Below are 26236 nucleotides of genomic sequence, written 5' to 3' on the forward strand. Positions count from 1 at the left end.
ACCCTACATTATTGCTCTTTTTTTTCCTACTCTAGTATATGGCTTAAGATTGCATGCCACTTTTACTATAAATTAGCCAAGTAACATACTATGGAAATATATCATTGGCTGGATGCCTAATGGTTCAGATGAAATCAGGATATCATGGGTGCTATTATATGCTAGTAATAGGGTCAATGCTTTTGTTCAGATGTATTTCTAGGTCTGTTTACTACTTAATAGCACATGGCCTTGCTAGGGGTGGGTTTCCACTAGGGATAAATTCAAGTTGAATGGGTGATGGTCTTTATGCTTTGGCATTTCGGTACAATGAAACAAAACTATCTTTGGGGAGTTGTTCTAAACAATTCTTTAAAACTGGACTGCACATCCAAGTAGGCATTCAATTCCAGTTCCCCCATTTTAACCAGATAGTTCAACCTCAAAACAGATAAACCATCTATTTTGATTAAATTGGATTCTGGTCCAGTTTTGGTCAATTGGCCTACTCTGCATTTGCTATATATCCTACACGCAGCCAATTGAACAATGGTGTAGCAGAGTTCTCGTATGTGTAGCCGACTGAATGATAGAGTGAAGTTTTTTATAAACAACCACCCCGAGTCTACATAGGGATGTTGGACCTTCCATGGGGCCCGTATGAACTACTCCAGGCTCCATTATATACTCTAGAAACAGCAGTTGCAGGACTAAATGAAAATACACAAGGCCATAACAATTTCAATAGTCTGACCATCTCAGCACGAAAATATAAAACTAAAACATATGAGCTATCGTTGATGAAGGAAGATACATGTGTTTTGTCTCAACAAAATGGAGGATATTCATAAACCACCAAAGTTCCAGTGCTACAAACACGCAACCTCCAGAAGTCACCATTTCATTAAGCTTTTACCAGCATTTGATTCTGCTCATTTATTCGTTCTTCTTGTCTGATGTTAGTTTTGATGCTATATCTCCGCTGTATGGTGTGACAGGGTATGCATACTGCTGCAAAACTGAAAAAACAACCATCTCCAGGCAGACCATGACATTTTGCAAGGCTTCCTCGATTTGCTCTACATCTAACCAAAAATGATGAGATTTAATGATACCCATTGCAGCAAGGATATCAAGCACAACTCTCTGCAAATAATCATACAAGGTCATTTTTGAAGATAAATGGAAACATAAGGTTGCTTCGTGCACAAAAGAACGATTTTGGAAGGACAACAAGCAACTGTTCACCAATGTCATAAATTTGGCTGCAGTGGTGCATATACACAGATAAGAAACAATACCACCTTTGGCTAGACACACATAAGAAACAATCTTCAACAGCTTTTAGTTCTAATAAATCCCAAAATATACTATTTATATCTTCATTGGTAGTTTTATGCTACAACCGCATGGATCCAACCAAATTTATACCAGGTAACTATGATATTAAGGAAACAACAGTTTATGTAGATTATGACAGCCACTAAGACATGGATGAGAAACATACCTGCCAAAAGCAGAAGAAAACAATCCCCTTTATGCACAAGAACTTGGCAAGAGGCTTGTGTGGCTCCAACTCCTTTGCAAACACATGGTAAAAAGCAACAAGGGAATACAGAGCCAGTGAAACAGAGATATTGAGAATGATGGTAAATGTCCAGCTGACCCAACTAGAGTACAGCCCCAGAATTTGGAGAACTATCAGCAATACAGAGCATACAGGCCGGATAAGGACAAACTGCCATGTCCAGTATTTAAGAAGCTTTAGCGTCTGGTGGTTCAGTCGAATGGTGTGTGGCTGCAAATCAAGAAATATGTATCAAATATATCTCCCACCAGGATTTAAATCTACTTCAATAGTTGGGCATCACCTAAGCTTTTTGGTACATATTGTTTGCTGATGACGTTGTTTTAATTGATGAAACTAACAAAGGATTAAATGCAAAATTAAGGTTATGGATAAATGCCCTAGAAAAAGAGAAGTTTTAAAGTAGGGCTAAAACAGAATATATGACACATAAATTTAATAACAATTGGAGTGCAAATCATGGTACACGTGGGATTGGTGACCAATGTCTCAAAACAATTCCAACTCTTTAACTACTGAAAAGTAATTATTTAATAAACAAATAAAGTGATGTAAAAAAGGAGAGCAACATCCATGCCAATGTCTAACCAATACAAGGTGTCTAAATGCAGCAACTTTAGAATGCCCAGAACAAGGACAATCCAGAGAGTTTGGAATTATGTATATGCAATAGAATAATAGGCTTTAAAAAATATTTGCCCCTTTCTAATATGTGATCGATTCAATATTATCAAATTTTAGCAAAAAACAAAAAAAAAAAAAACAAAAAGGAAATGAAGGAAATGACTGCACTTATTACATAGACCAAAAGTAGCATTTAGGAGCTCTGTATGGATTTATCAAATAAGCTTCTTGGAAGCATTAGCAGGAGCAATTTGTCAATAACTTGGGAAAAATCAGTTATTGAAGTGATAACCATTTTTCCCTTATCTCTGTCTTTTGAAAATTACAGTGATCATGTCAACATCATTAACAACTAATACATAATTAGGACAAAATCATTTTTCAGAGCACATGTCAAATGGAGTCTCTCCTCTACAGAACTCAGTCTGAAAGTTTTTATAAGAAGAGCTGAATCCATGTTTATAAAGCATCAATCTTTTACAGAACGAATCAGGGAAATGTAGTGGATAGCATTACTAATGGGATGTATAATACATTAATTTCATATAATGTCCTAACTAAAAATAAAACCAGGGAGAAACTTAAAAAAGATTAAAAAAAATCTCCACCTGGAAAAGGGTCATTGGAAATGAATGGTGAATTTCTCTTCCTTTGATTTCATCTGGAACTATGTTTTTGCTAATGGATATATTCAAATAACTGTACATCAAAGCCAAAAACTTAGCAATCACCTGCAAGTAGTATAACATGAAAAACCTAGTGGTGAGGCGATGACCAAATAAAGGATTAAATAGAACTATCTCACAGCTGACTGGAGGAGACTTACCAGAGCCTCATAACATTCCTTAATTGATTCCAAGAACATGAAAAATGCCTTGCTTCCACGAACATCTAACAAACCAACAAAAGAGTCAATGGCATATATGGGGGCCATAAGAATGATAATTAGAATGGCCTTTTGCTCCTTTGGGTTTTTCCAGTAGAAGAGATGCTTCGTCAAAAGCTGCATTGTGAAATGCATTGTAAGCATTACACAGAATGCAGATCCTAAAATAGTAATCTGTCCCCGGTTCATTGTAGTTAAATCCATCACTTGTTAGTTATTTGCAAATTCCGAGTCAAAACCTGCAAAATAGTGTTCGACCTTAATTCTTCATCCAATCTTCTCACAGATAAAAAGTTTGAAATTGCAGCGAAGTGAGAGAGAGAGAGAGAGAGAGCTCCATTTTCATTTTTGGGCATACATACATGCATGTATAACAGAAAAATATATAAGTAGACAGAGTAAATTGCAAACTAGTAAATAATTTAAAAAGATAATATCAACAATAGAAATAACTATGACTATAGTTAGAATCATAATAACCATTCATCATATAAAAATTTTTCCACTGCAATCAAAAAAAGAAAAGAAAAGAAAAGAAAAAAGGATAAAGCTATTATACATAAGAAGGTTATTTCTGTAGTCAAATAAAATTTTGAAGATGAGAGGGAAGAATTTATAGGTTATATGGTTCGTTCAAAAATAATATTTTGATGCTGGGTCATGTATTGCATGCTTCATTACTTATTGGGTTTGACTGTATAAGCACTTTCACTCATTAGAAGGTTTTAACTAACAGCAATAAGCCATGGGGATAAGGAAGGTTCAGAAAAAGCAGTGAAAATTTTTGCCCTTTTACATGTATAATACCACTCTTTAGATGACGGGCAGAATACTATAAGGCCAAGTTCAACAAGTTAACCAGGACAATGACAATCCATAACTGTGTTTGGAATTCAGTGTGAAAGAACATTTTTGTGAACCAAAACATTTGAATTGCAGATTGGTGTCTAAAACAAGCATACATTCAATGCAACATACGTAATTAACTAAGGTGAAAAATTTTGAAAACAGTTCAGTACAAAAACTATTGGGTATGATGTAACTTGATAAGCATGTTACTGTAAGACGCATTGCTTATGACAAAGATAATTATGATTACGAGAAAAATCAAAATGAATGTCAAAGGCACTTAAGACGTGTTGTCATAATTTCTGCATACTTTCGGCCATGTTTGAATGACAATGGCCTTAGTTAATTAGAAGTGAAGGAAATCTTTTAAGCTTGCTATGAAGAAACAGATTCGTGGAAACCAAGTATTTAGATCACAAAAGGAAGTGAAGGAAACAGGAGAAAAGATTGGGCTCTTACAGAACTAACAATCATTCTAAACCATGCCACTTTCATCATTTAGTGCTGGAATCGTATCTAATAAAAAACAGAAGCAATGAAGCATCTGTAGGATAAGACAAGCAAGTGAAGCAACCATAGACAAAACCTAAATTACCATCATAAAGGGAGTGGGAAAACGGAAGAGAGGTGTAACCTTGAATCATTCCCTGAGTTTTGCTAAGAATTTCTAAAATTATACGAAACCAGCAATCCATCGCAACCCAAGTATGGATTACACCAACATTATTTAAATGAAGATCAGAAACTAAACAGACAAATATCAGATCAATAACTGAGACGTGACACTGAAGGGAAATCAACAAAGGATCGAAACAGAACTTCCTAAGAGGTTAACATCCAAAGCATTACTAAAACATCGCTCAATTAAGGTTCATTTCAGCTATGGCAGCAAATCTAAAATGCATAAACAATCCACAGAGGTCATCGAGTCTTACTGTTTAACCGGAAAAAAGAAGTTACATCTTTAGAGAATCAACATAAATTTAAGAGAAGGGCACTTACAGATACAGAGGAATCGACACTTCACTGACCAATATCGAATGAATGGACAATGCAGTGAATTGATGAATTGATTTGTCTGATAATAAATGAGAAAGGACAATAAAGAAGCATATTATGTTCGCCATGGCTTAGTTGCTCGCTCATGATAATTAATATGTTGCTCTCTACGCTGCAATGAAATCGACGCTGAAACCGAAAAAGTTTCGATCCTCTCAAGCTCAAAGGGTGCAAGTTGTAACACTTGGAAAGCAGTAACTGAAGTATATTGGACCAATCATGATAAACCACCTCCACCGTATAATGTGATACTTACATGTAGGGAAATGACGTGGTGTATTGTAATTGGCCCATTATTATCACTTATGTTCGTAGCGGATAATTAGTACTACCAGACCAAACTATTTTCATCATAACCATGGAGTTCCACCTTCCACGTGATGCTTGATTGCTTGCCACTACTTAGTTTAGGAGATCAAATCAGCCCCCCACGACATCACATCCCCGCCGTGTATTGGGAACATCTCCCGATGATAGTACCAGTCCTGATGATCATCGTCCCATAACACATCTCCACCGTGTATTAAAAACATCTCTCCATGATAGTACCAGAAATGATGATATCATCATTTGGAGATGTTCTCAATACATGGCGGGATATGCTGTGGAACGTTGTGGGGTGCAGTCTGGTGGGGGGCTGATTTGAACTCTTAGTTTAGCACCGACAATATGCTCCATTATACCTTTGGTGTAAATCGTGCCATCCTTAGGGGTGGAGTTAGGATTTTCTTTTGAAGGGGGCCAAAATGTAATAAACATGGATAGGGGGGCCAAAAGTTAATAAATATAGCTAGGGGAATCAAAATATAGGTAAAATTAAAATGGGTATTGTAGGGATTTTCAAGGCATAGGGGGGGCCATGGCCCCCTCTACCACCCCCTGGTCCACCATGGGTACAACCCGCGTGCCGCCATACTTCTTTCCTTTGGGATACTATGGGGTTGGCCTGATATGGCCTATGGCCCGAGCTTACACGTATCATGTTGTACTGCAAGTTGAGTTGATCTGTGAGTTGAGCCTTGGGCCAAGTCATATTTTTTAAAAATTAAAAAAAAAGATAATGAAAATTTAACATAAATTAAAAAAATAAACAAAAAATTAAAAAAGATCTTAAAATTTTATTTTATATAAATTTTGATGTATACAATTGTTTATATATGCAATAATAATATAACATAATTATATATATATATATATATATATATATATATATATATATTATAATCTGTATATATATATATTATATGGGTTGTGCTCAGTCTTGCTGTGCCATGCCGGCGCATGGACCTAAAACCCCAGGCCTGATATAGCCCATGGGTAGCACAACCCGATTTACACTTCTACTTTTGTAGAACTAGAAAGTCTAGAATTAGGTGTGAGTCGAGCGGACTGGGCCAGGTTTTAGATTAATCCAAGCCCAACCCTAAGAATTGGATTTGAAGTCTGACCCAAACTGAGTGTAAGGTTAAGCCCAAACTATTCAATCCAAGTTCAATTCATACTAAAATTTGATGCATTCAGGTATGGTTCGAGTCCATGCTAGACTCAGATTGATCAATCAATTCATACTAAAAATTGATATACATGAATGTGTATATGTATGTTTATATGCACATATGTATGCAAATATTTGTCTATATATACACGTATACTCAAATTGGGATGAGGTCGAAGTAGACTTGGGCTAGGCTTAGGCCCAACCCAAAAAAATTAAAAAACCTAAACTTTTTGGCCTAAACCCCAACTCAAAGACCGAAAATCTAAACCCAGCCAATGTAAAATTTTGCGATAGATTGGTTGAGCCAGTCGGGTTCGAATCGGATTGGACCTGCCCAAATTGTACCCCTGAATAAAATCTCAAACCCTTAATGAGAAAAATAGGAAACAAGTTCATAAAATACTCCTGCTATTTACATGGAAAATTTACAGAAATAGGGTTCAACGTACGGGAATGAATTGAGCCTCTTTCTAGATGTAACCTTTGGATTCTCAGATCGCAGCGAACTTAATTAATTCCTTCAAGGAAAGCCATGACTTCAACTCTAATAAGATTATTATGAGCTAAGTATAAAACTTTGTAAGAAATCTTTATTTCAGAACAAGTGACGGGGGTTTGTGTAATTGTGTTAGGGGACCAATAATAACACCCCAGGACTGCCAAACCAATTATGTTAATAATATATAAGAATCTCTAGTTTCACTAAGGTTAAGTGCTAAATTATGTTATTACTAAGGTTTAGTAATGATAGAAGCCAAGTATAGTCGGGGTTAATCGGGTCAGACCCAATTGTCCCAGTTAAATAATTGGTTTAATTTTAGGTCTACTTCATATTATGATTGTCCCATCCGAATGGGACCGGTAATAGCATTGTGTCTCAAACCAGACCCGACCCATTGACAACTTTAATTAAGTGTACATGCCCTACAGTCACTCAAATCTCTCTTTGCGTGCATGACTCGCCTACACTTGTTATTTTTGGTATATATACAAACCTATAAAAATTTACGAGATGAAGAATCTATAAAAACACCTATACATTATTGATTATAAACAACCGTTAAATTCGGTTCTACTTCTACCAGATACAGATGCTCCTCCACCTTTCTTTTCTTCTTCGTCTCCTTTCACTTCATCCTCCTCCCTGGGCCCAATCCTTTCTACCTCTCACTATTGTGCACATGCATTCATATGGCTGATCATCATGATTATATTTGATGCCCTACTGCTGAAAAAACTTTGCAAATAATGAAGTAATAACTTTTAAAGTTAGCTTTGAACGGAGATCTAAAGATCATCTCACCAGCCACCACCAAACCAACAAAAAAAGAAAAGTAAGCTGCTAATTATGTTACACATATTTTCTATATAAAAGCCAAATTGTTTATATTCAATGTGGATTACATCCATTAGCTTGGTTGTTGTTCAAAACAGCACAGCCAAAGCTTCAAAACAACATAAGAAGGAAGTGTCCTTTAGCATTTGCATGCTGCAGAAACATCAAAACAAAAGAAAGTAGGCCAAGCATCTAGATGTTGTAGTGTTATACGGTTTGTCACTGACCATAGCTTCCTGTAGAGAGGGAGGTTGGGATCTTAGGGCTGTAATTAGTGAAGGAGATTACGATGATGTTCAAGGAGATTTTTGAAGCCTTGGAATTCACCACACGTTTTCTACTACTAGTAAATATGCATGTGCATTGCACGTGGTAATTTCAGATAACATTAATAATTTCAATATCTTTATTAGAATCATTTAAAAATGATAAATAATAAAAGATTGGTGTGCTGGTGTATTTAGATTTTATATTTCATTTTCATTGTTAATAAAAGTACTTCTTATTTATCATATTTATTTTTGTCTAATATGATAAATATATGATATTAGAGATGTGCACAAATTTTATGAGACCGGATCTGTTCTTCACACCTGGCACCTCACAAGCGCCTCACACACATCCTATCATACATTGGGAACATCTCCCGTACTTATTTGTTATTATTCATGGGAGATGTTCCCAATGCACGGTGGATGTGCATGTAAGGTGAGGAGCAGATCCCGTCACAAATTTTATAGACAATTTTTTGTGTTTTCTATATTTTTTATTTCTATCTATTTTTTGAGTTTTTATTATATAATTATGATACCATGTGCTAACCTACTTGATTTGAAAACAAGCAATCTCATTTTTGGATAACTTTAATTTTTTTATTCCATTTATATAATTAATTCTAAAAATAATTCTTATTTATCACACTTATTTTTTTATATGATAAGCTTATAATATCTTAGATACCTCAAAACTTTCTATAAATTTTATGTATTTTATTTTTTGTATTTCTATCTATTTTTTAAATTTTTATTATTTAATTATGATATCATTGGCTAATTCATTTATCCAAACAATTGGACCACTATGGTGCAAGTCAAGTAGATTGGGCTGAATTTAAGCTTCACCTAAGCCCAACTCTATGCATTGGACCTAAGGCTTCAGACCAAAGTCGAACCTAATTTGTTTAACTTGGGCTCAACCTCCAAACTATATTGAAATTTGATGCACTTGGGTTAGTCTTAGATTTGGGTCTGTCAATTAGCCCCATAAAAAAATTTAACATAAAATGTATGTGTATAATTGTATATACATGCATGTAAGCAAATATATGCTATATATGTATTTATGATTGTATGTATATAATCAGGCTAAAGTCACTAGATTTTAGCTACCTAAGGGAGATTGGGCCCAAACCGAAAAATAAAAAAGCTCAAACTTTTGAACCTAGGCCTAAGCATAAGTCAATGACCAAAAATCGAAGCTAGCTTGTCTAAAATTATGAACTAGGTCGTTTCGAGCTTGAGTTAAGCCCACCTTATAATTTGCCTCCTTATGAACCATTGACAATTAATTAGATGCAAAAACAATTTTCTTTTTAAGCTAGTTTAGATTTTAATTCTATTTCTATCATTAATAAAAATAACTCTTATCTATCACACTTATTTTTGTTTAATATGATGAATAAATAGTATTAAATATGCACTCAAATGTTTTTTTACAAAATTTCTGTCTTTAATAATTTTTTTGTCCCTATCCTTTAAAATTTTTATTATTTATTTATGATATCGTGATTGATCCATTTGACCTAAAAGGTTGAATCATTGACCCACCACTTGAATAGGAAAATGGTTTCATTTTTGGGTAGTTTTAAATCTTTTATTTCATTTTCAGCGAATAAAAATACTTTCATTTAGCATGCTTAATGTTGTTTGATATGATAAATTGATAATATTAGGATGTGCCTAAATTTTTTATAATTTTTGTAAAATTTATATTTATTTTTATTATTTAACTATGAGAACATTGGTTGACCTATTTGACGACAATGGTTGAATTATTTACTTGCCACTCAGACAAAAGAGTGGTTTATTTAATTATTTTTCATGTTGGTTTTGAACATAGGTTTTACATTATTAAAAATATGATATATATTTACATTATAGAATTTATTGATAAGAAATAAAAATACTTCAAATAAAATATCTAAGGAGAGAGAATGAGAGTTAATACCTTAATGAGAGAAAATTTGTTGAAGTGAAAATTAATAGTACTTTAAATTTTATGCTTTGCTTACATGGTTAAAGAGGGATTAAATTCATAAATAGAGGTGTTTTAGTCAAGAAAAGTCCACAAAGCTCATTTATTTAATGTGCCTTAAATATAATATTTAATGAAAGAAAATGGAACTTAATACCTTAAATATAATATTTAATAAATTTAATAAAAATAATAATTCAAATTATGTTTTTTGTCTTCATAAATATAGGGAGACCAAGTTCAAAGAGTAAAGATATTTTAGTCAAAAGAATTGTAGAATCTGGACCTCATTCACACTTTTAATATTATAGATGGTGGTGCAGGTCTCTTCCACCAAAACTGCTTGGGGCATTAATTCTAGGCTCCCAAGGCTTTATTGTAGTTTGTTTGAAATGGTAGGTTTTAGAACTCTTTGAATTCACCACATATTTTGTACTATGATAATATGATGTGTCCAAAAGCATTGAGATTTGAAATTTAAATATTTATGTAAAGAATATATTTATTCAATGTTTATTGAGTGTCACAAGGTGTAGTGATTTTTAGAACACAGAGATTTTGGTGTTTTTCAAAATATATGATACTAGTGGAGGGGGGCCGTTTTAAGCATGGGCCAATTAAACCTTATAAATGCTAACTAAATGTAATAATATTCATTGAGAAAAACATGTCAATCTGAAGAAGAAAGTTTATAGTGAATTACATATTGAGATAAAGTTGAATTTAATAAGAATAATTTGTTGGAAAAGTGCTAATTTGTAAGAAAATTTGTTATAAGAGTAATTAACAAAATATCTCATGAACTCAGATTTCAAGGTTGGCTGCTTTCTCCTATGAGGATCTTTCTCTTCCAAGCTGCAAATATGAAAAATGGAGAATAAAGGTGTTACTTATTTAATTACCATGAGGTCCAAACATGAGTTCAGATTTGCTCGTCACAAAATTCATCTTCACACCCACCCCACAACTGTACTTATATGCTTTATTCAAGGAAGATGTTACCAATCCATGGTTGCAAGGGCTATGACCTGTGAGGTGAGTCATATGGGTGTGAGGTTCAATTTTGTAAGGAGAAAATTCGATTTGTACAATAGCTTAAGAAGGAAGCTTCATGAGAAATATTTAACTATTACTAGATCACAACAATTTGGCATTTGCTATAAAAAGATGATGTGGGTCTAGCATCTGCTCTTTCAAATATTAGTGCAAAAGAGGACTTGGTAATTGGTAAAGCAGCATCCCAAAGTTGCAGAAGAAGTTGTCTCAGGTAGGAAGCATTTCAGCAAGAAACAAGGTCATTGACCTAATTCTATTTTTAAATAAAGGAGTACCTGACAGATACTCTCAAAGCTTGAAGTATGTGGCTGGACAATAGTCTTAAGCATGGAGCTTGTTGTTAATCTTTACCATCTAGATATTAGGAATTTCCTCTTATTTGTCAGAAAAAAATGCACAAGTCTGATTATTCTGACTGTTGTGGGAATATGTTGTATAAATAATAAAGAAGGCAAAATGGAATTTATCAGTAAGTGCTTTACAAACTGAACTTGCAGTGCTATGATGTTGTTGCAGAAACTCAGAACTGGGAATTGTAGGGAGAACGAGGGCTGAGTTGTGCCACTTGGTCACTCTCCTTAAAACCACATTTGTCCCCTACGGTGCAACCGGGTGATCGCAAATCGGTCACTAAGATAAAACAGCCCACAGGCCACTGGTAGGCGTGCACTCGTTTACCAAACTTCCGCGAACCACAGAAAAGATGATGTTCAGATTACAAAGAAGACAGAGAAGAAGACTTGTTGAGAATTGATCTGTGTGAAACTGGGTCAACCAACACCCCTCTTATAGATTGGTCTCAAACCCGCATCGACACAGAGGTGTCATTCCAAACATGAGCCTTTTCAGAACAGTGCACCTGTTCGAAGAGGCACAAGGAGGAAGAAGAGACAAAAAATTCAAAATTCAAATAGACACCTATTCGAGTAAACACAAAACATTTAATTCAAAATCCGGTAAAAAGTAAAAGCGATTCGGTGCATGCGCACGCACCCCGCCCTAGCCCGGATTGGTGCACGCATGTGAAAAGCACCCCCACCCCCAACCCTCCTCACATGCATGAAATATCTATAATGCTCTCCTCTTATGGGTCCCTACCCACAGAGAGAGCAAAACTATAAATATACTTTACTTCCATTCGTTTCCCAAGCAATGTGGAACAAAGAGTTTACCCATACACTCAAGGGTGGGAAGAGGAAAAGACAAAAACCAGAGGGAGGAGAGAGATTCTTGAAATTTTGAATCTCCCTTCAACAAAATACAATAATATAAGGCATAAATTGGACTCTTGTCTTGTCCAAAGAAAGGATTTATTAGCACTTGGTAGTTGGGTTTGTCCAAAGAAAGGATTTATAAGCCATACAATAATATAAGCCATAAGTTGTGTTAGACAGTTTTGTATGCCCTTAGTTTCAATCAGAATGATGTACTTTATAAGTTTATTGTAAATGAATAAAAGTACAAATTTGATTCATGTTCCCTTGGTATGTTTCTGTGTAATACCCTTAAACTGGATACTTAATGAGACTCGTGTTAGTTTAGAATGTTCACAGTCAGTGGGTCGGTCTGGGGAGACCTATCCTGATAAGGCTGACACTGTGGTGCCACCAAGTCGGTTGGGGGTGGCCTATCTCAACTGCCAGGGTGAGACCCTAGGCACATACAGTGTATGATTAATTGAATCTATGAACTGGACCAGATTTCTAGTATTGCCCTGGACCTTGGAGATTGATAGGCAAAACTGGAAAGTTACACCTGACCCCTAGACTTGATTATGATACTGCACTAGGTGTCGGATTGGACTGTCTTTGATGTACCAATCAGTGAGATCCTTAGCGGGGGTCAAAACCTGGGTATGTTGGGACAGTCTGAGAATTCATCTGAGTGGGTGATCATAGTGATAGGATCAGCCCCTTTGTCGGATAAAGGTAATGATCGGGAATGCACTCTCACTGATGGAAACCAAGATTGCCGGCAGCCGATTTCAATCGTTGAGATTTGTTTTGCAAAGTATATTTATATGAGATATAAAAGTATATATATTATGGTTTCTAAAATGTTTGCAAGAAGGTTTTAATTCCTGGGATCCATATAAGCAGAGAGTGCAACATTGTTCCTTGCAGCCGAGGGAGAGGTCATCTCTTGTCGGGCAGTGTATGATCATTATGGGCTGAGAGGTTAAGTGTAAGACCATTGAGGATAATACTTGATGGGCTAATCTTGCATCTGCCCACAGTCCCTGGGTGTTATAAGGTGGCTTGGCCCAGGGACCACTTAGGTTAAGTGTTGGGCCCATAGAGCCCATTTGATGGATTTCAGGGGGTGCACTGTTCATAGCAGTGTATTTGACCAGGCCTTGTAACAAAGGCTGTGCCGAACCCATGTGGCTGATGTGTAGATCAATGCTTGGGTTCCACGCCATACAAGGAAGCCCAACTGGGCAGCAGTTAGGAAGGTTAAGTGAGCACATAAGCTTAATGGGCCTAAAGCACATTTCGAATTGGGCTATTTAATTAGTTAAATATGGGGCGAATTCTGAGATGGATTAGTAGATAGGATAGGGTCTTAACCCTATCCACTCAGAGAGTCCATATCTGAATGTGATTCAGATCTAGAAACCTCCTAATGAGATTAGGAGAAAGATGATCTAATCTGCAGATAAGATAAGGGTTTATCCTTATCACCTAAAGGGATGTCTGATCCAAATCAGATTTGGATCAGCAAGTCCTAATTGGATTAGGAGCTGATCCTTTAGGGTTACAAGAGAAAAAAGGGGCGACAGCCTTTGGTAGAGATAATTCACATCCTCCTTGAGAGCTGAAAACACAGAAGAAAGAATTAGGCAACCCTGCAGAATTCTTTCTTGCCGCCTCTTTGTTCTTGCCGCCCTGTTTTCTAGTTCGATCTCCAGTTGTGGGAGAAGTCAAGATTCGATCTTGACATAAGTTCTTTGAGAAAAAATTGATAGAAAGCTGTGCTCACGTGCCATCCTGCTGTTTCTTGCGAATGACAGAATTCTTGGAGAAGAATACTGCTGATTCTGCTCCATTCTGCACTGCACCATCTTCAGTGGGAACAGTCTTTGGATCCTTCCTTGGGCGTGAACACCTTCGTTGGGGGATACTATTTCTCCGTATCAGGTATAATCCTCTCCTACTCCTTTTGGTTCAGATCTAGTTCAGTTTATGGTTCAAGAATGATCATTGAAAATATAATTTTCTAAATAGGGAATGCGATTCCCAGTTGAAGGGAAAAAATTTTTAAAAAATCTCTTATACAGATTATCATTTCCCAATCTTCCTTAATATCATATCATTAGGCATTTTTAAATTATAAAAATAAAAAAGAATTTGTTTATGAGATATACAACTTTCCACCTATGCTTTACATCTAATATAAAATATTTATATTTTAAACCATAATTTTGACATAAATATTTAAATTCTTATTTTCTTGCCCCTGAACGTTTTATATATATAATTCAATTTCTAATTTTTAAAATATGAGTAGAAATAATATTCAAGGCATCTTGAATACATAAATTTAAGATGTGACATGCACATCTAATATGAAATAATTTACTATTTAAGCATGATCTTAATTGAGATTTTAAAATATGTATTGCAGAATCATTATTGCTGGCATTATCAAAACTAATAGATTCTATTCCATAAGCATGCAAAGTAACAAACTTAAAATTATTTTATTCAAAATCCAATTTTCATTAATGAAATGGCCAGTAACAAAAATATAACTAATATTAAATTTGGATGTCCAAACATCCAAAGTAATTGCAACTTTAGAATTAAGATTTACTAATAAATAAATTAAATATTGTTTATATGAATAAAAAATTTTTAAAGCATCAGTTCTTATAGTATTCCTAAAAACTTTTTTATATTGTGAGTTTATAGAACTATGCAACCATTTTTTTAGCTTTGGATCTTCAGTTAATATAAATGGTTGTTTTACAAGTACAATATACTTAGCAAACTCTTGTCTTATTTTTTCTTGTAAATATTTAAAAACATCAAAACTACTCTCCCTCCCAATTTGTATTTGGATTATTTCTCTCCTTCATCTTCCTCTTGCTCATATGTAAGCAGATGTCTACTCATGTGTAAACAGATGTCTGTTCAAATAACACATACCACCCTTGCTACAATAACTAAATTCTTTCCTACATTTTTGACAAACGACTCTTCTTCAACTCCACGATACGATGAGCTTACATAAGGGTGCCAAATAACCTTGTTAACCGTTGGGCTTAACTTCCACCCTTACCTATTTTATATTTTTTACTTTGTAATGAGAACAAGATTGCTCCTAGTAGGCAGCAACGATAGAAAGACAGAAAACTAATTATGTGTGGCTCAAAGGGCCAATTACATAACCTGCCCATAAAATAAATAACTATTGTCCCGTATTTCAACAGTTTGTTTTGAAGCTACTCCCAGTCAAGAATGCAGCAAACGGTACAGTGTAGCCCACCTTCACCCAAGCCCATTTTGTCTCCTTACAAATATTAGTACACGTGACCTATATATGTATTCATGCAATTATGACCAAATGTGTCATGTTTGTGCATTATGCGTCTTGTGTTAATGTTGGGGAGAGGAGTTGAGAAGGCTTATTCCATGAAAGAAAAACGTTTACCCCGGCCCATCCTATATATATATATCCTCTTGTGCTTAATTACTAATAAGAAATTGAAAATTAACAAAAGTAATAATATGATTAAAAATAAATTTAAATATTTATTATTCAATTATGATATCATAGATTTTTTGAAAGGTTAGATCACTTACCTACGAAAATAACTTAACTTTTGGATTGATTTTAATTTAGGAAAAATTACAGGGACACTCAAAACAAATTTAAGGTGTTTTTGTTTTTTGGATAAAAAAACAACAATGCAAGCAGAATATTTAAGATAGCAAAATACATCAAAAAAGAGAGAAAGTTAAAACATTGAATATTTAATACATTGAACATAAAAATATGGGGCATAAGTATATTAAAAAATATAATAAAGAAACTAAAGAATAATAAGGATGATATTTAAACACTGAATATATAAAATAAGAAAAGCATAAAAAAAAAAACAAATGTAGAAAGAAACACCATTAAGAAACATAAAGCATTCAATATTACCTCCACCAATAAACTGAAGCAGAGAGAAATCTAGCATAGAAAGACAAGTGCACCCATCAGAAAACTTTCTTTGTGCACAACACTAACTAATGCAATTAAGAGACATAAAGCATTCAATATTACCTTACTGCTAAACTGAAGCAGAGACAAATAAACACAAGGAGATTCGAAAGATAAGGAAGTGAAGAGAGCACAGAAAGAAGAGAAGAAGAAATTTAGGCAAAGCAAATGCAAGAAGAAGTGAAATATATAAGGAAGTAAACAGGAGAAAGAAATGTTAAATTATGAACAATAAATGCAGCCACATGAAAACCACTTGTTATGATCGACGAAAAGGTTAGAAGGCATGACACGCAAAAAAAAAGTGAGAAACAGCAGACCTAATGGGTCTACGAAATAGAATTATTTGGAAAAGGCAAAGATAGATAAACAAACCGAAGTGCTTGAAATTAAAGAAGAGAGGTTAGCATACTTACCCTAGAAAGGAAACCTTCTATTAATTTATTATTTCACTAAAAAAATATGATAATTTATGGTAAATAGTGGTGATGTATTTTAGTTATATTATTTGATATTTATTGGTAATTAATAATTATTCTTAACTACTGTTAATTATTTCAGAAGTAATTGTTAATTAGTAGTTACTGCAATATTTTCAGCAATTGTAAAACATTTTTACTAAAATGTCAAGAAATAGCAAATTATCAATAATTATTCACTAGACTAATTCAACTGTTAGTTTTTTGAATAATATTAATTACCAGAAATATTTTATGTTATTAACAATTTTGATAATTTTTGAAATAGCAAACTATCAATAATTATTCACTAGACTAATTTGACTGCTAGTTTTTTTTTTTTTGAATAATATTAAATATCAGAAATATTTAATGTTATTAACTGTTTTGATAATTTTTTTATATTTATTAAATTACTATGGGTAGTCTATCATAATTTGTAGTAATATAAAAATGGTTTTGTTAATTAAACGACTACTATGAACAATTTACTGCAACTTTTTTAGAGTAATATAATAAAGGTTTTGATAATTATTTCTAAAAAACACTAATTAGTAATATTACTAATAATTATTAATGTACTGAATTGGCACCTTAGGTAGCAGGAGGAATTGTCTGAAACAAAAGCAAACTCAAATTGCTGAAGATTTTTTTTTCCAGACTTTCTAATTTTGTTGATGATTTAGAGAGGGTCGGTCTATTCGAAAAAAAAAAAAACAAAGAATTCTAAGAAATCAAAGGAAAAGAAAAATGGTTTCAAAATGTTTTGTAAATTGCAATAAGTAAAATTAGCAAAGCATTAAACCTCCAACAAGAGATCCTTTGAATCCTGGCATAAAAAGATATGGCTCTTTGTCAACAATAAATGCAAGCACATGAAAGGCGACCATTGGCGTCCTTCCACAGGCTTCCATCGAAGCTATTCCCACTACCATCAGGGTCCAATCTTAAAAACAAAACAAGAAAAAACAAAGAAAAACCATTTGATTAGCTGCCATGCATACGAGAGTGAGTGATGGAATGTTTCGAGAAAGAGAAGGAGAGAGGAGAGGGGATAGAGTGATGGTCGCTGCAATACCAGAAGCGGAACTCACCTAGAGAGAGAAAGAAAGAGAGTGATGGAGTGTTTCGAGAAAGAGAGGGAGAGAGGATGGGGGAAAAGAGAGGGGATAGAGTGATGGTCTCGATGAAATCTGAAAAGGACATGTGTTGCAACTAGGGACACGTGTCGAAAACAAAATGAAATCTGAAACGAAAGACACGTGCTGCAACCAGAGACTAAAGGGAACGTGCTGCAACCAGGGACACGTGTCGAACACAAAGGACATTCTTGCTGTACGCATTTTCCTTTAGAAGGTACATTACTAGACATCTCCAATGATCTACTTCCATGAAAAAATAAGAGCACTCATCTTTTCTAACCCGGTAGTTGGATTAATACAGGGAAACAAAACGCTGATTTTGATGCTTTCAACAAACCTTTAGAAGCATCAGTGGCCTCTGTTACATGCAGGCTTAGCTTCTGAGAATCCATCAGGAATAAGTGATCCACAAGAAGAGAAGAAAACATCTGGTGGAAAAGGTTTGTAACTTCTATTAGGATCTCCGGCATCAGCCTTATATCAATTGGATTTTTTCATCTATGCAACTTAATGGATTATAGGACTGCATTTCCACAAATACTTCGCATATTGTAAATTATCTATCTATCTATCTATATCCATTTATCTAGATTATTTATTTGTCTAAATTTAGATTTCTGTTAATTTAGAACAAAAGAAAACTGAAGTTAAAACTCCGGAAGTATCTTCTTTATTGGCTTCAAATGATGAAAATGACATAACCAGTGGAACACAGTTAGTTTTACCATCCGAAAATGGCAACATTCATGGTCACACAGGTTCATCTACTGAAGAGAACCTGTTAAGGAGAGAGGACCACTAAGTTCAAAATCTAACTTTAATAACAAAAGGTTAGTATCTCATTCGTATCATGCTGACAAATTATCAACCTAGTCCAAATTGATTACTGAAAAGAACATAGTTAGTATCTCATTGGTTCATCTACTAAAGAGAACACAGTTAGTTTCACCATCCGAAAATGGCAACATTCATGGTCACACAGGTTCATCTACAGGAGAGAACCTATCAAGGAGAGAGGACCACCAAGCTCAAAATCAAACATCAATAACAAAAGTTTAGTATCTCATTGGCATCATGCTGAAATCCGAATGAACCAACAAGGAACATAGACTTGCTAATTAATCTCCATGACACTTACTGTGATGTGAAGATCCAGAGAAGTTGGAAACTCTAGTCAATAATTTCTAGGGGCTTGTAAAATAGAGTATTCATATATTCGCTACTAACAAATTATCAGGGAGTCGCTTCCACCAGCTATCACTGCAACCAATCAACCGTCGAGCCTATATTTCAGTTGCCGGCTATCAGAAAAATAAAAAATAAATGAAAATATAAAATATTGACAAATAATAAATGAAAGAAAGAGAACAAAAATCTACAAAAATAACAAAAGAAAAATTAAATTAAATTAATTATTATTAATCCAATGGGAAAATAATCACAATTGACGGTTGGCGCAACAGTGAGGTCGTGGAGAAAAAAATCGATAATGTGTCCATATTAGCCAACGTGTGGCCTTCCATCCAACATGTTGCCTTAATACATGCATATTAAATCAAATCAAGTTAAACATATAATTGTAAATAAATTAAAAATTGAACAAAATTACTGTCAACCTAATCTTGACTTAAGATTTTGATGGCATCGTTGTTCAGCGATGAAGGTTGAAGATGATAACGTTCAACGTCAAGGGATGCTCATAACGCCCTACCCTGTTGATCTAGAACTAAGCCAACTGTTGATCCAGATCTGAACATAAGGGTTGAAGGTTGAAGACGGCAACTCCAAGATCAGCACCAACATGCCCATGAGTGTCCTTTGCATTCCTTTCCAAATCAACCTGCACAAAAGAGCCAGGACAATAATTAAATAAAACAGTTTGACAGATACAAAAAAAGAAAAGGTATATGCCAAACAAGGGTAGATCCCGAGTTTACATCTTCAGAGAGCTTCATGTTCTTTGTGTGAATGTAAAAAACAACCAGTCGCCCAATTTCATCTAGAACACCAACTTCATGAAAAACGAAGGGAGAGAAGAGAACGAAATGTTGTAATAAGACCCTTGGTCGAAGTTTCCCCTCTTTCCAGCATGTCTTTTTAGCCTTGATCATCTCTGCAATAAAATCAAGAAGAGAATGAAATGAAAAACGAAGGGAAAGAAAAAACATAGACTGAAAACATAAACTAAGAAAAAACATAGAGAGAGGGAGAGAGGGAAAAATAAAAAATGAAGAGAGAGTGAGAGAGGGAGAGAGGAAAGAGGAGAAAGAGAAAGAGGGGGACACGAAGAGAAAGGTAGGGAGGGAGAGAGGGAGAGAAGGAGAGAGGAAAGGGGAGAAAGAGAAAGAGGGGTGTGCAGCATACGTGCGATATTAGATTTTGTTTTCTCAAACGACAAGGTGCCATGAATCGACCAATTCCATTAATAGATATATATTAGATTTGGAATTTTCCTTTAGTATAATAACTTAGATTAGATTTTGCATTTCATAACTAATCATAGCCTATTCTATAACATGCCACAGTTCCATACGTGCGGATATCGCTTAATATGTGCATCATGTGTTTTTATACCTACTAACTTTTTCTTAAGGCTGCGTTTGTTTTCGATGGAAATGAGAACCGGGGCAAATTTTATACCCCAGCTCGAATTTGTGAATGTTTGTTTTAGGTGTTCTTTTACACCTTAAATAAGTGTAAAACTCCACTTAGGGTGAGTTTTACATTGAGAATCGGTGGAAAGTTCCCACTGATAAAGTCAATGTAAAACTCCATCGCCTTCTCTGTCAGTGTAAAAGGCGATGCTCGCACCTCCTCTCAGCCACTGCAATGGTCGATTAGGGAGTTTCCACCATTTTTTTCAATCTGAGGAGCGGATCTGAGGAATGATAACTCACTGCTTGCACCTCCTCTCAGCCACTGCAATGGTCGATTAGGGCGTTTCCACCATTTTTTTCCGATCTGAGGAGCAGATCTAAGGAATGACAACTCACTGCTTGCACCTCCTCTCAGCCATTGCAACGATCGATTAGGGCATTTCCACCATTTTTTCCAATCTGAGGAATGACAACTCACTGCTCGCACCTCCTCTCAGCCACTACAACAGTCGATTAGGGTGTTTCCACCATTTTCTCCGATCTGAGGAGCGGATATGAGGAATGACAACTTTCAAGCTTATTGTCTTCACCGCTACAAGGGTAACTGGCATTCAAAATATTTTCATTGAATTTTACATCTTGACAACCAAACATGGTCGGTGTAAATTTTCAAAAACAAGCGGTCCCAATTTTCATCGACCACTGAACCAGTTCACATTTTCCATGGGCATAAAATTTGAATTTACACCTCAAACAAACACAACGTATTTTTTTTTTCAAAATTGCTTCAGGGGGTCGATTTTAAGCTTGCTTACTCCCTCAAACTAGTCAAAACCTAAAACAACCTTTATTTGCGGTTTTAGAGACCTGATATAAGTTTGATCTTTGCCCACTACATATGCTAGAACCACAATCACAACACTCCCTTGCAACCCCGTTAAACATGGACACTTCCACCCTTTGCACCATTTGTTAAAATTCAAAACATCGCATAATTTGTACTTTAATTTTCATTGTTGGTATGTTCATATTTAATTAGGGGGGAGTGGGTGAAGTGTTGCAAATAGACTTGTTCATGGGCTGGGTAGCCTGACGGCCCGGGCCGGCCCGACTTAATCTAAGTCGCGGGCTTGGACAAGATTTCAAGCCCACAGGCTTGGGCTCAGGCCTAAAACATTGGGCCCAACCTTTTTCTAGTCCAAGCTTGGGCTTTCTCCAAAAAGCCCGACCCGAGCCCAAGCCCGACTTGACGATGCATTATATAATAAAGATATATTTTATAGGGAAAATTCCATTTTAGTAACCTGAACTTTGGTTATAGTGTCAAGTTACAACCTGAACTTCCAAACGTGTCACTACAATACCTAAACTTTCAAAAAGTGTCCCTACTGTTAGCTGATCATCAGTTATCTATTCAAAATGTCAAAACTACCCTTCAAAAGAAGACATTGTCCATTGTCTTCTAACTTGAGACTGAATCGGTTATCTTCAAAGAAATAGAGAGAAAAAACATGAAATATGATTGTGGGAAATAATAATTAAAAGCAAAGAAATAACTAGATAAGAATGTGTTTCAAATCTAAAGGTAGAAGACAATGACTTCATTAGTCTAGAATCTCAAACACCTCATCTGGTTCAGTCTCAAGGTAGAAGACAATGAACAATGTCTTCTTTTGAAGGGTAGTTTTGACATTTTCAATAGGGATGGCAATTTTCCCCATCTCCCCGATCCCCGTGGGGATCCGCCCCATTCGGGGCGGGGATGGGGATGGGGAAATTTTCATCCCTGTTAGCGAGGACGAGGCGGGGACAAGGAGAGCACTCCCCGCCCACGGGGACCCCGATCCCTGCCCCGTATATATATATATATGTATGCATACATTATATATGCATATATGTACACATACATCTATATATTAATATTTTTATATATATGGTTGAATAAGTTTGAATCTTTTCTAATAGGATTGCAAATTTTAATTATATTATTTTTACTTTTTTTAATAAAATAAAAAATAAAAACAAAATGGTTAACATTATAAAAAATATTGGGGAATGGGGATCCCCGTGAGGACGGGGATGGGGAGACCCCCGCTCCACCCTATTGCCATTCCTAATTTTCAACAGATAACTGACAGTCGGTTAACAATAAGGACCAACTTGACACTTTTTGAAAGTTTAGGTACTACAGCAACACGTTTGAAACTTCTGGTACACTACCCCCAAAGTTCAGGGTACTAAAGTGTAATTTTCCCTATTTTGTAATATATATATATATATATATATATAAAATATTTTTCTCTTTTTTCAAGTAATAGTGAGATTTTTCATTATTTTTTTTAGGTTTTGAGGTCTCTTAATATAAATACAATAGTTTTTAATTGAATAAAAAAAGAAAAAAAATATTTTTCCAAATTTTTGGCTAGGCTCGAGCTCAAGACCTAGGCTCGATGGTCGGGCCAGGCTCAGCCTCGAGCCTGAGCATATTCTATTAATGTAAGGGAAAAACCCGACCTGACCCGTGAATAGGTCTAGTTGCAATTACCATTAATTGTGTATTGATAATTGAGTGATTAGAGGAGAAAAAGAAAGTGAGGAGAGAAGAGGATTCTTTCTCTTTGCCCTATTTGGTAGTACTTATTTTAAGCACTTATTCAAATAAGTGTGGTGGAACCACACAATAAGTGGAAAATAACTACTTATTCATGTTTGAGCCTAGAATAGGAGAATGGATTAAGTACCTCCCTTCTCAGACCTAAAAATGGCTTGAAACACACTTTACCAAATCTTTGAACCAAACAAATTAACAAAATTTTGGGCCCATTCGCTTTTTGGGAAGTTATTTACCCAAGTAAATGCACTTACCTAGGTCATGTTCTTTTATTTTCTAGGTAAATAAGATAATGATTGTTTTAGCCATAAAAATCTATTATTAAAAGGGGCAATTTTGACACATCTAAGTGTTGACAACTTTCCCCCAAATGAGAAAGTTACTTACCCACCTAGAGATACCTACGGAAAATAAATTTTCCATGGACCCCACATAAATCTAAAAAAGGAATATGGGTATCTTGATCAATAGAAACCGAAATCCCATCGACCAACACCAACTTCCCCCCTCTCAAAATCCAAAAAACGAGTGCCCCCTTGATACAAACAGAACCATACATGAGAAACAAGAACAAGTAAGAACTTCAACCAATTCAACTTTAGAACCTGAGCACCAATGAGTATGCAAGCCCTTTCTTTGATTGAACGCTCCACTGATGAATATATATGGCAATTGGGCATTGTCTTTCCCTTGCACTCCCTAAACCATTTCATCCTATTTTATGGGATTCATATCACTCTCTAGCTGAGTTCACACTCCAAGAGCAATCACATACGGTCATGGTTGAGAATGATATGATAAGCCTCTGTAACATAGCATCAATGGAGTTGTTTGCCAATTGCTAAAATGATACATTGACTAGTACTTGAGATGAGAATCATCTATCAAAATTTGAATGCGGTTGGTAAGAAGAAGAAATAAAGAAAGGGAAAGGAAGAGGAAAGAAGAGAAAAGAAAAGGGGAAGAAAATGACATATACTCTTTGGAGAGTTTCGGATCATCTACCACAAAGTGCCAACATCCCAACCAGTCATTGCAATCGTACTTTGGGAACATCTTTCTTTTCATTCATGGGAGAGATGTTCCCAATAATGTGGTTGCAGTGGCCGGTTACAACAATATTGAGAGCGTTTTGTTGATAGAAGATCCCAACCCCTCTTTGGAACCTCCTCCTCCTCCAAACCTTTGTTTTCATGGTTTGAATGAGGAGAGTATGGTTGCTCTAATCAGACTAAATTTTTTTTACTCTCTCCCCATCCATTCTCATGCTCCTATATCAAATGAGGGCATTTCATGTTTGCATTGGATCTAGATTATTAAAAAGTTATGAAACAAAAAATTAAAGGGTGGATGGATTGTAGTAATTGATGTATTGAAATATGCTCCTAACAAAACATATTCCAAACATGCTTTCAACAGATCCAACTAAGTCACATCTGCCCCCGACAGAATGCACCCCAAAAACGTCCCATAGCATAGTCCAATCATGTATTAGGAATATCTCCCAATGACAAGTATGGAAGATGTTCTCAATGCACGTTGAGATGTACATATGGGGTGTTTTTGGGGTGCATTCTGTGGGGGCAAAGGTGAACTCCCCAACATCGTACATTTCAGGCCTCGTTTGCTTTTCGATAAGTTACTTAAATGCACTTACCCAAGTAAGTGTTTCATAGGAAAGACTTACTCAGGTAAGTGCATTTACCCATGTTCTTTTATTTCCCATGTGAATAACACAATGACCATTTTAGCCATAAAAATTCATTATTAAAAGGGGAACTTTTGTCCCATTCAAGTGTTAGAAACTTTCCCACCAGGTGGAAAAGTTATTTACCCACTTAGGGGATGGGTATCACTTTGGTCTTGTTCATTTGCAGGTAAATATGCATAGGAAAGTTGGGTAACTTTTTTCCCATTGACTAACTTTCCTATGCTCTTTTTGCATTAAGCAATGAGCCCCATAGTAAAGTTGCCCTTACTTTCTTGGGTAAAACTTACCTATCTCCCAGGTGGGTAAGTAACTTTTCCAGCTCGGAGAAATTTTTACAAAAACATGATGGGACCATTTTACCCATTTTAATAGTTACTTTTTGTGGGTAGAACTGCCATTTATTATTTACCTAGGAATCCTAAAAATCAAAAGTCCATGGGTAAGTTCACTTACCTTGGTAAATGTTTCCTGGGTGACATTTACTTAGGTAAGTGTACTTACCTAGGTTAGCTGCAGTGTTACAAACTAACAAGACCTATGGGTATCATTTACCCAGGAACATAAACTTTCCCTAATCCCCACATAAATCTGAAAAAAGAACATGAGATTCTTTGTTAATGGGAATCAAAATCCCATTGACCAACTTTTCCCCTCTCAAAATCTAGAAGAAGAACGCCCCCTCAATGTTTCACCATGAGATAAGACCAAGAGACAACATTATGCATGGAGTTCGAATAACCTAGCAAGAAAATACTTTCCAACACCCTATTAATACAATCTGACACCACACATCTCATATAAGGGTTCCCATGAGTCCCAGTCTCATGGTGAGATGTATGGTTGAAGCATATTCTGTTGGTAGGAGATCTCAAACTCTCATGTGTGAAATGTGTAGTGTTAGATTATGTTTATGTTGGAACATATATTTGTTGGGAGCAGATTTGGTTGGATATCATACCCTACACACAATTTTGAAAAGCATTTTGTCAAATAGTCAATTTAGAGGGTGTTCTATAGTGTAGATGAGAAATTGGTGGGTGTGGACTGGTCCACACCACACCTTTGGATAGATTGTGTGGACCAAACCAGTCCACACTCTATAGGTGTGGTGTGGAGTCCACACCACACTTTTTGATTCCATGTATCTCATATACATTTGATGGGAGATCTACACAGTCGATCACAAATGTCTAATTTTTGCATTTTATATGGTAAATAAATTGAAAAAAGGCATCAATAAATTAATATATAGGCAATAATTGTATTTTTTAAATAATTAAAAAATATCATTTTAAATATTAAAAATTTTAAAAAATATTTTATTGATAAAATATTTAAAATAATATTTAAATAATGAAAAAAGAGTGGAAAAGGA

The 26236-nt window shown here is 35.2% G+C and overlaps 1 protein-coding gene across 3 annotated transcripts; it reads right to left on the minus strand.

Moving 5' to 3' along the window:
* Positions 1-548: 548 nt before the first annotated feature.
* LOC104605663 (organic solute transporter ostalpha protein (DUF300)) lies at positions 549-17000 on the minus strand. 3 transcript variants are annotated; one of them, XM_088886716.1, is made up of 6 exons: positions 16406-17000; positions 16283-16312; positions 3018-3316; positions 2800-2922; positions 1487-1777; positions 549-1125 (listed from the first exon to the last, which is right to left on the minus strand). In XM_088886716.1, exons 3-6 carry the CDS (start codon positions 3279-3281, stop codon positions 916-918), a joined length of 888 nt encoding a protein of 295 aa, XP_088742842.1. In that variant the 5' UTR covers positions 3282-3316; positions 16283-16312; positions 16406-17000; the 3' UTR covers positions 549-915. The 3 variants fall into 3 exon arrangements, with proteins under 3 accessions (XP_088742842.1, XP_088742843.1, XP_010268813.2); XM_088886717.1 differs by lacking the exon at positions 16283-16312; XM_010270511.2 differs by lacking the exons at positions 16283-16312; positions 16406-17000 and adding an exon at positions 4929-5221.
* Positions 17001-26236: the final 9236 nt, after the last annotated feature.

This window comes from Nelumbo nucifera, chromosome 1, assembly GCF_055504915.1.
Source record: "Nelumbo nucifera cultivar China Antique chromosome 1, China Antique-T2T, whole genome shotgun sequence".
Classification (NCBI taxonomy): Eukaryota; Viridiplantae; Streptophyta; class Magnoliopsida; order Proteales; family Nelumbonaceae; genus Nelumbo; species Nelumbo nucifera.

What these genes read in the sequence shown, in the direction of transcription:
- LOC104605663 (XM_088886717.1), bottom strand. Translation starts at nt 3,281, where the DNA reads ATGGATTTAACTACAATGAACCGGGGACAGATTACTATTTTAGGATCT. An exon ending in AGGAATGTTATGAGGCTCTG is followed by an intron (nt 2,923 to 3,017) that starts GTAAGTCTCCTC and finishes TACTACTTGCAG; the next exon opens with GTGATTGCTAAGTTTTTGGC. An exon ending in TTTTCTTCTGCTTTTGGCAG is followed by an intron (nt 1,126 to 1,486) that starts GTATGTTTCTCA and finishes GATTATTTGCAG; the next exon opens with AGAGTTGTGCTTGATATCCT.